The sequence below is a fragment of the Phalacrocorax aristotelis genome, unplaced genomic scaffold (assembly GCF_949628215.1).
Source record: "Phalacrocorax aristotelis unplaced genomic scaffold, bGulAri2.1 scaffold_262, whole genome shotgun sequence".
Taxonomy (NCBI): Eukaryota; Metazoa; Chordata; class Aves; order Suliformes; family Phalacrocoracidae; genus Phalacrocorax; species Phalacrocorax aristotelis.
The window spans coordinates 38,779-49,890 of NW_027441180.1; the positions used below are offsets into that span (position 1 = coordinate 38,779).

Sequence of the window (11,112 nt, forward strand, 5' to 3'; positions counted from 1 at the left end):
CGGTGCGTCCCGGTCCTTCCCAGCGCCCCCCCGCCGGCCCTGACAGCTGTCCCGGTGCGTCCCGGTCCCTCCCAGCGCCCCCCCGCCGGCCCTGACAGCTGTCCCGGTGCGTCCCGGTCCTTCCCAGAGCCCCCCCGCCGGCCCTGACAGCTGCCCCGGTGCCTCCCGGTCCTTGCCAGCGCCCCCCCCGCCGGCCCTGACAGCTGTCCCGGTGCGTCCGGTCCTTCCCAGCGCCCCCCCGCCGGCCCTGACAGCTGTCCCGGTGCGTCCCGGTCCTTCCCAGCACCCCCCCGCCGGCCCTGACAGCTGTCCCGGTGCGTCCCGGTCCTTCCCAGCGCCCCCCCGCCGGCCCTGACAGCTGTCCCGGTGCGTCCCGGTCCTTCCCAGCGCCCCCCCGCCGGCCCTGACAGCTGTCCCGGTGCGTCCCGGTCCTTCCAGCGCCCACCCGCCGGCCCTGACAGCTGTCCCGGTGCGTCCCGGTCCCTCCCAGCGCCCACCCGCCATCCCTGACAGCTGTCCCGGTGCGTCCCGGTCCTTCCCATCGCCCCCCCCGCCGGCCCTGACAGCTGTCCCGGTGCGTCCCGGTCCTTCCCAGCGCCCCCCCGCCGGCCCTGACAGCTGTCCCCGGTGCGTCCCGGTCCTTCCCAGCGCCCCCCCGCCGGCCCTGACAGCTGTCCCGGTGCGTCCCGGTCCTTCCCAGCGCCCCCCCGCCGGCCCTGACAGCTGTCCCGGTGCGTCCCGGTCCTTCCCAGCGCCCCCCCGCCGGCCCTGACAGCTGGCCCGGTGCGTCCCGGTCCCTCCCAGCGCCCCCCCCGCCGGCCCTGACAGCTGTCCCGGTGCGTCCCGGTCCTTCCCAGCGCCCCCCCGCCGGCCCTGACAGCTGTCCCGGTGCGTCCCGGTCCTTCCCAGCGCCCCCCCGCCGGCCCTGACAGCTGTCCCGGTGCGTCCCGGTCCTTCCCAGCGCCCCCCCGCCGGCCCTGACAGCTGTCCCGGTGCGTCCCGGTCCTTCCCAGCGCCCCCCCGCCGGCCCTGACAGCTGTCCCGGTGCGTCCCGGTCCTTCCCAGCGCCCCCCCGCCGGCCCTGACAGCTGTCCCGGTGCGTCCCGGTCCTTCCCAGCGCCCCCCCGCCGGCCCTGACAGCTCTCCCGGTGCGTCCCGGTCCTTCCCAGCGCCCCCCCGCCGGCCCTGACAGCTGTCCCGGTGCGTCCCGGTCCTACCCAGCGCCCCCCCGCCGGCCCTGACAGCTGTCCCGGTGCCTCCCGGTGCCTCCCAGCGCCCCCCCGCCGGCCCTGACAGCTGTCCCGGTGCGTCCCGGTCCCTCCCAGCGCCCCCCCTCCATGCCTGACAGCTGTGCCGGTGCGTCCCGGTCCCTCCCAGCGCCCCCCCGCCGGCCCTGACAGCTGTTCCGGTGCGTCCTGGTCCTTTCTCAGAGCCCCCCCGCCGGGCCTGACAGCTGTCCCGGTGCGTCCCGGTCCTTCCCAGCGCCCCCCCGCCGGCCCTGACAGCTGTCCCGGTGCGTCCCGGTCCCTCCCAGCGTCCCCCCGCCGGCCCTGACAGCTGTCCCGGTGCGTCCCGGTCCTTCCCAGCGCCCCCCCGCCGGCCCTGACAGCTGTCCCGGTGCGTCCCGGTCCTTCCCAGCGCCCCCCCGCCGGCCCTGACAGCTGTCCCGGTGCGTCCCGCTCCCTCCCAGCGGCCCCCCGCCGGCCCTGACAGCTGTCCCGGTGCGTCCCGGTGCCTCCCAGCGCCCCCCCGCCGGCCCTGACAGCTGTCCCGGTGCCTCCCGGTCCTTCCCAGCGCCCCCCCGCCGGCCCTGACAGCTGTCCCGGTGCGTCCCGCTCCCTCCCAGCGGCCCCCCGCCGGCCCTAACAGCTGTCCCGGTGCGTCCCGGTGCCTCCCAGCGCCCCCCCGCCGGCCCTGACAGCTGTCCCGGTGCGTCCCGGTCCTTCCCAGCGCCCCCCCGCCGGCCCTGACAGCTGTCCCGGTGCGTCCCGGTCCTTCCCAGCGCCCCCCCGCCGGCCCTGACAACTGGCCCGGTGCGTCCCGGTCCTTCCCAGCGCCCCCCCGCCGGCCCTGACAGCTGTCCCGGTGCGTCCCGGTCCCTCCCAGCGCCCCCCCGCCGGCCCTGACAGCTGTCCCGGTGCGTCCCGGTCCTTCCCAGCGCCCCCCCGCCGGCCCTGACAACTGGCCCGGTGCGTCCCGGTCCTTCCCAGCGCCCACCCGCCGGCCCTGACAGCTGTCCCGGTGCGTCCCGGTCCTTCCCAGCGCCCCCCCGCCGGCCCTGACAGCTGTCCCGGTGCCTCCCGGTCCCTCCCAGCGCCCCCCCGCCGGCCCTGACAGCTGTCCCGGTGCGTCCCGGTCCTTCCCACCGCCCCCCCGCCGGCCCTGACAGCTGTCCCGGTGCGTCCCGGTCCTTCCCAGCGCCCCCCCGCCGGCCCTGACAGCTGTCCCGGTGCGTCCCGGTCCCTCCCAGCGCCCCCCTGCCGGCCCTGACAGCTGTCCCGGTGCGTCCCGGTCCTTCCCAGCGCCCCCCCGCCGGCCCTGACAGCTGTCCCGGTGCGTCCCGGTCCTTCCCAGCGCCCCCCCGCCGGCCCTGACAGCTGTCCCGGTGCGTCCCGGTCCTTCCCAGCGCCCCCCCGCCGGCCCTGACAGCTGTCCCGGTGCGTCCCGGTCCTTCCTAGCCACCCCACGCCGGCCCTGACAGCTGTCCCGGTGCGTCCCGGTCCTTCCCAGCGCCCCCCCGCCGGCCCTGACAGCTGTCCCGGTGCGTCCCGGTCCTTCCCAGCGCCCCCCCGCCGGCCCTGACAGCTGTCCCGGTGCGTCCCGGTCCCTCCCAGCGCCCACCCGCCATCCCTGACAGCTGTCCCGGTGCGTCCCGGTCCTTCCCAGCGCCCCCCCGCCGGCCCTGACAGCTGTCCCGGTGCGTCCCGGTCCTTCCCAGCGCCCCCCCGCCGGCCCTGACAGCTGTCCCGGTGCGTCCCGGTCCCTCCCAGCGCCCCCCCGCCGGCCCTGACAGCTGTCCCGGTGCGTCCCGGTCCCTCCCAGCGCCCCCCCGCCGGCCCTGACAGCTGTTCCGGTGCGTCCCGGTCCCTCCCAGCGCCCCCCCGCCGGCCCTGACAGCTGTCCCGGTGCGTCCCGGTCCTTCCCAGCGCCCCCCCGCCGGCCCTGACAGCTGTCCCGGTGCGTCCCGGTCCTACCCAGCGCCCCCCCGCCGGCCCTGACAGCTGTCCCGGTGCGTCCCGGTCCCTCCCAGCGCCCACCCGCCATCCCTGACAGCTGTCCCGGTGCGTCCCGGTCCTTCCCAGCGCCCCCCCGCCGGCCCTGACAGCTGTCCCGGTGCGTCCCGGTCCCTCCCAGCGCCCCCCCGCCGGCCCTGACAGCTGTCCCGGTGCGTCCCGGTCCTTCCCAGCGCCCCCCCGCCGGCCCTGACAGCTGTTCCGGTGCGTCCCGGTCCTTCCCAGCGCCCCCCCGCCGGCCCTGACAGCTGTCCCGGTGCGTCCCGGTCCTTCCCAGCGCCCCCCCGCCGGCCCTGACAGCTGTCCCGGTGCGTCCCGGTCCTTCCCAGCGCCCCCCCGCCGGCCCTGACAGCTGTCCCGGTGCGTCCCGGTCCCTCCCAGCGCCCCCCCGCCGGCCCTGACAGCTGTCCCGGTGCGTCCCGGTCCTTCCCAGCGCCCCCCCGCCGGCCCTGACAGCTGTCCCGGTGCGTCCCGGTCCCTCCCAGCGCCCCCCCGCCGGCCCTGACAGCTGTCCCGGTGCGTCCCGGTCCCTCCCAGCGCCCCCCCGCCGGCCCTGACAGCTGTCCCGGTGCGTCCCGGTGCCTCCCAGCGCCCCCCCGCCGGCCCTGACAGCTGTTCCGGTGCGTCCCGGTCCTTCCCAGCGCCCCCCCGCCGGCCCTGACAGCTGTCCCGGTGCGTCCCGGTCCTTCCCAGCGCCCCCCCGCCGGCCCTGACAGCTGGCCCGGTGCGTCCCGGTCCTTCCCAGCGCCCCCCCGCCGGCCCTGACAGCTGTCCCGGTGCGTCCCGGTCCTTCCCAGCGCCCCCCCGCCGGCCCTGACAGCTGTCCCGGTGCGTCCCGGTCCTTCCCAGCGCCACCTCACAGAACCGTGTTATGTCCCTGCGGCTCCCAGCGCCCGCCCGTGGGGTCCCGGCGGATCCCAGCGCCCCTTACCGAAGCGTTCCCAGTCCGAGCGGTTCAGCGCGTCCATGAGGCGGCAGAAGTTGCACATGAGCCAGGCGGGCACCTCGTGCAGGAACGGCCCCGGCCCCGGCCCCGGCCCCGGCCCCGGCCCCGGCCCCGGCCCCGGCCCCGGCCCCGGTTTCGCCATGCTGCCGTCCCGCCACTTCCCCTTTAAGAGCGGCCGCCCCCAGCGCGCAGGCGCGTCCCCGCCGCCATCTCCGGCGTGGCGGAAGTGCCGGGTCGCGCCGCGACGTCGTCGCGGGCGCCATGTTCGGTGTGGCGGAACAGGCCTCCCCCTACCTGCGTCCCGGTTGAGGCGGGGGCGGGTCCGAGGGGAAGGGGCGGAGCCCGAGGGGAGGGGGCGGGGCCCGAGGGGAAGGGGCGGGTCTGACCGCAAGGCGCGGGGCTGCGCAGCTTTTCACGGCCCGATTCCCCGCTGTGACATCAGCAAAGCAATGACGTCGGCAACGGGGGGTGGGGGGGTGTGACGTCGCAGATGTGATGTCGCGGTTGTCAGGACACCGGGACGCTTCCAGGGGCTGGAAGGGAGGGGAGAGCCGGGATCCCGTGACGTCATCCAGGGAGAGCTGGGATCTGGTGACATCATCCGGGGAGAGCTGGGAGTCAGTGACGTCATCCAGTGATGTCAACTGGAGAGAACTGGGATCCAGTGATGTCACCCGGGAAGAGCTGCGCTCCGGTGATGTCATCCAGGGAGAGCCGGGATCCAGTGACGTTACCCCATGAGTGCAGGGATCCAGTGACATCATCCGAGGAGAGCTTGGAGTCAGTGACATAATCCAGGGAGAGCTGGGACCCGGCGACGTCACCCAGGGAGAGCCGGGATCCGGTGATGTCACTCAGGGAGAGCCGGGATCCGGCGACGTCACCCAGGGAGAGCCGGGATCCGGTGACGTCACTCAGGGAGAGCCGGGACCCGGCGACGTCACCCAGGGAGAGCCGGGATCCGGTGATGTCACTCAGGGAGAGCCGGGATCCGGCGACGTCACCCAGGGAGAGCCGGGATCCGGTGACGTCACTCAGGGAGAGCCGGGATCCGGTGATGTCACCCAGGGAGAGCCGGGATCCGGCGATGTCAGCCAGGGAGAGCCGGGATCCGGTGATGTCACTCAGGGAGAGCCGGGATCCGGTGATGTCACTCAGGGAGAGCCGGGATCCGGCGACGTCACTCAGGGAGAGCCGGGATCCGGTGACGTCACTCAGGGAGAGCCGGGATCCGGCGACATCACCCAGGGAGAGCCGGGATCCAGTGATGTCACTCAGGGAGAGCCGGGATCCGGTGATGTCACTCAGGGAGAGCCGGGATCCGGTGATGTCACTCAGGGAGAGCCGGGATCCGGCGACATCACCCAGGGAGAGCCGGGATCCGGCGACGTCACCCAGGGAGAGCCGGGATCCGGCGACGTCACCCAGGGAGAGCCGGGATCCGGCGACGTCACTCAGGGAGAGCCGGGATCTGGTGATGTCACTCAGGGAGAGCCGGGATCCGGCGACGTCACCCAGGGAGAGCCGGGATCCGGTGATGTCACTCAGGGAGAGCCGGGATCCGGTGATGTCACTCAGGGAGAGCCGGGATCCGGTGACGTCACTCAGGGAGAGCCGGGATCCGGTGATGTCACTCAGGGAGAGCCGGGACCCGTCGGGGCTGCGCAGCCCCTCCCCCCGGACCGCCCCTCCCCCCCGCGGCCCAGGGCGCCGGGGGGCTGCGGCGCCCGAATGAAAGCGTCAGAGGCGGGAGGCGTTGGGTGCACACAGATTTATAGATCACTCCAGCACAGACACAGAGCCCCGCGGGGGGGGGGGGGGAGGGGCACGGGGCCCGGCGGGGGTAGGGGCGGCGCCGCGGGACCCCCCCAAGAAAAATCGACAGCCGAGGGGGTTTTTCTTGTAAATTTATAAGGCAAACATCTCCTCGCGCAACTAGAGATAATAAATAGGTGCAGGGCGCCCCTCCCCCCCAGCGGCCCCGCCCCCGCCGACCCCCCGCCGGACTCCACCCCCCCCCCCGCTCCGCTTTTTTGTTTTTTGCTCTTTTCTCCATGGTTTTGGCCGCGGGGCCGGGCCCCCCCCCCCCCCGTTATTGCCATGAGGAGCCGGGGCCCGCGGGGGGGCCAAGCGCTAACAGTCCCGGGGGGGCTGGAAGAATTGGGGGGGGGTGAGGGGCCCGGGGAGACACCCCCCCGCCCCCGGGGCCGGTAAAGTGCAGGACGGGGACCCCCCCCTCGGGGATGGGGACCCCCCCCGGGACAGGGACACACACGGGGTGGGGGCAGGGGCTGCCGGGGGACGGGCACCGGATCCCGCTCCTCCCCCCCCGGACGGGTCACTTGTCGTTAGATCGACCGGATCCCACCCAAAACCCGCGCTCACACCTGATTGGCTGTGGACTGGATCCCATTCCTACCCACCCTCATGCCTGATTGGCTGCGGGCTGGATCCTGCCCCAACACACGGTTACTCCTGATTTGCTGCGGACTGGATCCCGTTCCTACCCACCCTCACACCTGATTGGCTGCGGGCTGGATCCCATTCCTACCCACCCTCATGCCTGATTGGCTGCGGGCTGGATCCTGCCCCAACACACGATTACTCCTGATTGGCTGCGGACCGGATCCCGTTCCTACCCACCCTCACGCCTGATCGGCTGCAGGCTGGGTCCTGCCCCAACACATGGTCACTCCTGATTGGCTGCGGACTGGATCCCGTTCCTACCCACCCTCACGCCGGATTGGCTGCGGGCTGGATCCCGCCCCAAGCTGCTGATGCCTCTGGCTCCAGACTGGATCCCGCCCTGACCCAGAGTCACTCCTGATTGGACGGGGACCAGGTCCCCGCCCCACCCAGAGTGACTCCCGATTGGCTCGCGACCGGACCCCGCCCCAGCCTGGCACGACTGCCCACTGGGTAGAGACTGGACCCGCCCCTCCAATCCAAAGCCACTCCTGATTGGATCATGGCCGGATCCCATCTGAACCCAGAGTCGCTCCCGCGCGACCGGGGCTGGATCCGGCCCCGCCCCCAACCGTGCACGCCTAGCTTGGCCCCACCCCACGCCTGATTGGCTCCAGGGCCGATCCCGCTTCAACCCAGAGTGACCCAGCATCTGAGCCACACCTACCTCTCCATGCCCCGCCCCCACCCGGAGCCCCTCCCCCTCGTGGGAGGCCTCACCCCGCCTCCACGCTGAGTCACCCCTGATTGGCTGGAGACTGGATCGCCGCTCCTGATTGGCTCCACACTGCACCCCCCCCAAACTGAGAGCTGCTCCTGATTGGCCCACGGCCGGATCCCACCCTACCCGAACGCTGCTCCTGATTGGCCCGTGGCCAGATCCCACCCCTACTGGACGCTGCTCCTGATTGGCTCAACACCAGATCCAACCAAATCGAAAGCTGCCCCCGATTGGCTCAAGGCCGGATCCCCGCCCCACTGAGCGCCGCTCCCGATTGGCTCAGGAGCGGGTCCCGGGCGAACCAAACCCCACCCCAGCACAGCGCCTCTCCTGATTGGCTCAACGCTGGACCCCCGCCCCACCAAGCCGCTCCCGATTGGCTCCGACCTCGGCCCTGCTCCGGCAGGATCCCGCCCCCGCCGCGGGCGGAGCCTCTCCCCATTGGACGGTGGCCGGATCCCTGCCCCCCCCAGCCCCCTTAGTGCAAATGGTTCCCTATCGGCTAAAAACGTGGAACAAAAAACTGGAAGAACGAGTAAAGCGGCGACGGGGGGAGGGGGAGGCGCCCCCCCGGCCCCCCCCCGAGCCCCCCCCCCGCCCGCCCCCGCCCTCGGGGGGCCCCGGGGACGCCCCCCCTCCCCCCTCCCCTCCTTTCTAGAGACGAAAGTGCAAAGTGGGGGGGCCCGGGGGGGCTCCGCGCCCCTCGCTGTGCTTTTCGGTAATAAAAACTTGGGGGGGGGGGGGGGGGTCAGGGGTCGGGGGGGGGGGGTCGGCGGGGGGGGGGGTCAGGGGCCGCGGGGGGAGGGTGTGCGCGGGGCGGAGGGAGGGGTGCGTGTGGCTGCCTGCGTGCGCGCGGGGTGGGGGGTGGGGTTTGGGGGGGGGGCGGGGGGGGGGGGGTCCTGTCCGTCCGTCCGTCGGTCTGTCCGCCCGCGGGCGCGCTCACAGTCAGCTGACTCGCTCGGGGACAGGCGTCCTGGTGTCGACCCGCCTCCTCCCGGGCGGGGGGGCCGCGGCACGGAGGCGCTGGGAGGGGGGGGCGCCGCCGCCGACGAGGAGGAGGAGGAGGAGGAAGAGGAGGAGGAGGAGGAGGAGGAGGAGGAAGAGGGAGGCAGTGTCTTTGTGCTCGGCCTCCCCTCGGTGTTTGTAGGGCGGCGGGGGGGCGGCGGCGGGGGGGGGGTGAGTCTTGGGCGGCTCCTTGGCGCAGCCGTCGGGGGCCGCCGGGCCCCCCCGATCCTCCGAGCAGCCCTTGCCGCTGAAGTCCTGGGCCGGCGGGGGGGGGCTGGCGCTGTCCTTGGGGCTGGCGGGGGGCTCGGGCGGCGGCGGCGGCGAAGCCCCCCGCTCCCTCCGGCCGGGCGGCGCGGGCGGGGGGGCCGGCGCCGCGCCGCGCCCCTTGGGGCTGCCCTCCTTGCTGCGGCGGCCGGGGCTGCGGGCGCTCCTGGGTCCCTTGGGGCCGCGCTCGGGGGGCGGCGGCGGGGGCTTGGCGGCCTCCCGCGCCTCCACGACCACCGTCTCCCGCGTCTTCCGCTTCTTGATGGGCAGCACCGTCTCCTGCACCGCCGGCGGGGCGGCCGCCTTCTTCTTGGCCTCCGGCGCGGCCCCCGCCGGGCCGCCCGCGCCCCCCACGCCCGCCGGCTTGCGGCCCCCGCTTCTTGGGGACGGCCTGGCTATCGGGCTCCGCTCGCCGCTTGCGGCCCGGCCGCCGCACGGCCAGGACCTGGGCCGAGGTGGTGGCGGCCCCCGCCTCGCCGCGGGCGCCCGGCTGCCCCGGCTGGAAGGGCATCTTCACCAGCAGCTTGCCCGAGCTCTTCTCGATCACCCGCTTCACCTGCACGCCCTCGGACGCCGCCGTCTTGGGCTTGGCCGCCCCGCTGCCCTTGGGGCGGCCCCGGCCGCGGCCCGTCCCGGGGCCCTTGGGGGACTTGGGCTTCTTGGGGGTCGCTGCTCCCGCCGCGAGGGGCTGCCGCGGCCGGTGACGGTGAAGTCGAAGTCGTTGGGGTCCAGGGAGGTGTCTCCTACCTTTTCGAAGTAGGCGATCAGCTCCACCTTGGAGCGGAAGGCTTTTCCCTGCGGGCTGCGGAGGGCGAGGGGGGGCGGGGGTTGGAAGGGTGGGGGGGAGAGAAGGCGTCAGGGGTGGGGGGCGCGGGCGGCGGGACACCCCCCCCCCCCCTCCCGGCGCGCCCTCCCGGCCACTCACTTGATCAGGTAGACGTCGTACTTGCCGGCGGAGCGGCCCGATTTCCTCTGCTTGAGCTTGCGGGTCCAGCCCTCGGGCAGCGTCGGGTCGTCGTACATGGGCCCCCGGTCGCGGATGATGGAGCGACGCTGCTTGGGCGACGCCGAGGCCTCCGGTGCCGCCGGCGCCGTCCCGGCGCCCTCCGACGTCTCGGCTTTGCCGGCCTCGGCCGGCTCGGCGGAGGGCTGCGCCGGCTCGTGCTGCTGCTGCTGCTTCTCCTCCTTCCGCTCCTTCTTCACCTTCTTGGCCTTGGGGGGCCGCTCCTTCAGCCCCTGTAGGTTCTCCTCCGATTTCTCCTCCCTGCGAACACAGACGGAGGGGTCAGCGCCGGGAGGGACGCGCCGGACGGACGGACGCGCCGACGGCGGCTCCGACGGACGGACGCGTTGACGGCGGCTCCGACGGACGGACGCGGCTCCACGGGACGGGGTGGTCCTGAAAATCAGCGCCAAACACATCCCGCGAACCCCTGCCCCCCCCCCCCCCGCCCCGCAGCCCCGGCGGTAACGGGGGAAATCGGCGGGGATTTGGGCAAAGCCCGGGCCGGCCGGCGGGGGGGAGGAGGAGGAGGAGGAGGAGGAGGACGGGGAGGGCAGCGGCACCGCTCGGGGCTGTAAGTACAGCCGCGGGGAGGGAAAGGCGAAGCCGCCCAAGTGCTGGCGAGGGGAAGCGCCGAGGGGGGCTCCCGGGGTGGCGGCGGGGAGGGGGACGCCCCCCCACCCCCCAAAGCCGCGGTGTCCCCGAGGGCCCCGTCCCCGCGCGGCTGCAGGAGGCCGAAGGTGCGGCATCCGTGCCCCGGAGCCGCCGGAGCATCCGCGGCTAAATATAGCCCAGGTGGGCTGCCCACGGCCCCCGGCGCCGGCCCCCCCCGCCCCCCGCAGTCCCCTGCCGGCGGGGGTTTCGGTGGCGCTCGGGGCTCGGGCACGGCTGCTGCCGGACCCCCGGGACCCCCACGCCGGCGGCGCCCCGGGGACCCGCCGTCCCGTGGCGGGGACCCCATGGCGGGCACAGGCTCTTGGCAAAGCCCGGCAGCCCCCACGGCGCCCCCCCACCCCGAGGAGCGGTTTCGGGGCACGAGGGTCCTCCGGGGGACGCCGGCGTCCCCGGGGGGCCGCGGCGGGGACCCCCCCGCTCTCCCCGGCGCCGCCGGCCTCGCTCCCCCGCCGCCGGCAAACGCCGTCCGGTGCCGCCGGCGCGCCGGTCCCCTCCTGGCAAGGAAAGAGCAGAGAAGGTGAGGCTGGGGAGGGGGCACGCGCGACGCCCCCCGCGACCCCCCCCCCCCCCCCCCCCCAGTGGAAATGAAGGGCCGGTGAGCCCCGGGTGGCCGAAGGCGGCCCCGAACAAGCCCCGCCAGGGGGGTCTCGTGGCGGCGTCGGGGGGTCCCGGGGCCGTCGTCCCTGTGCGTGCGTGTGCGTGTGCGCGTCCCCCCCCTCGGCGGGGCAGGGCCGGCACCGGGTTTATCCGCGGCAGCGTCAGGATGCGCGGCGGCAATCGGAGAGCGGGGATTAAGAGG

General features: G+C 74.7%; 1 protein-coding gene and 1 long non-coding RNA gene across 2 annotated transcripts; both read right to left on the minus strand.

Moving 5' to 3' along the window:
* Window positions 1-6,069: 6,069 nt before the first annotated feature.
* On the minus strand, window positions 6,070-8,098 carry LOC142051005 (uncharacterized). The gene is made up of 2 exons (XR_012658247.1): window positions 6,779-8,098; window positions 6,070-6,735 (listed from the first exon to the last, which is right to left on the minus strand). It is a non-coding gene; the product is annotated as an uncharacterized LOC142051005 (long non-coding RNA).
* Window positions 8,099-8,226: 128 nt separating this feature from the next.
* Window positions 8,227-10,060, minus strand: MECP2 (methyl-CpG binding protein 2). The gene is given in 4 exon segments (XM_075080197.1): window positions 8,227-9,007; window positions 9,009-9,301; window positions 9,304-9,437; window positions 9,561-10,060. Coding segments are annotated over 4 exon segments (1,620 nt in total). The 5' UTR covers window positions 10,058-10,060; the 3' UTR covers window positions 8,227-8,311.
* Between the last annotated feature and the right edge of the window lie 1,052 nt (window positions 10,061-11,112).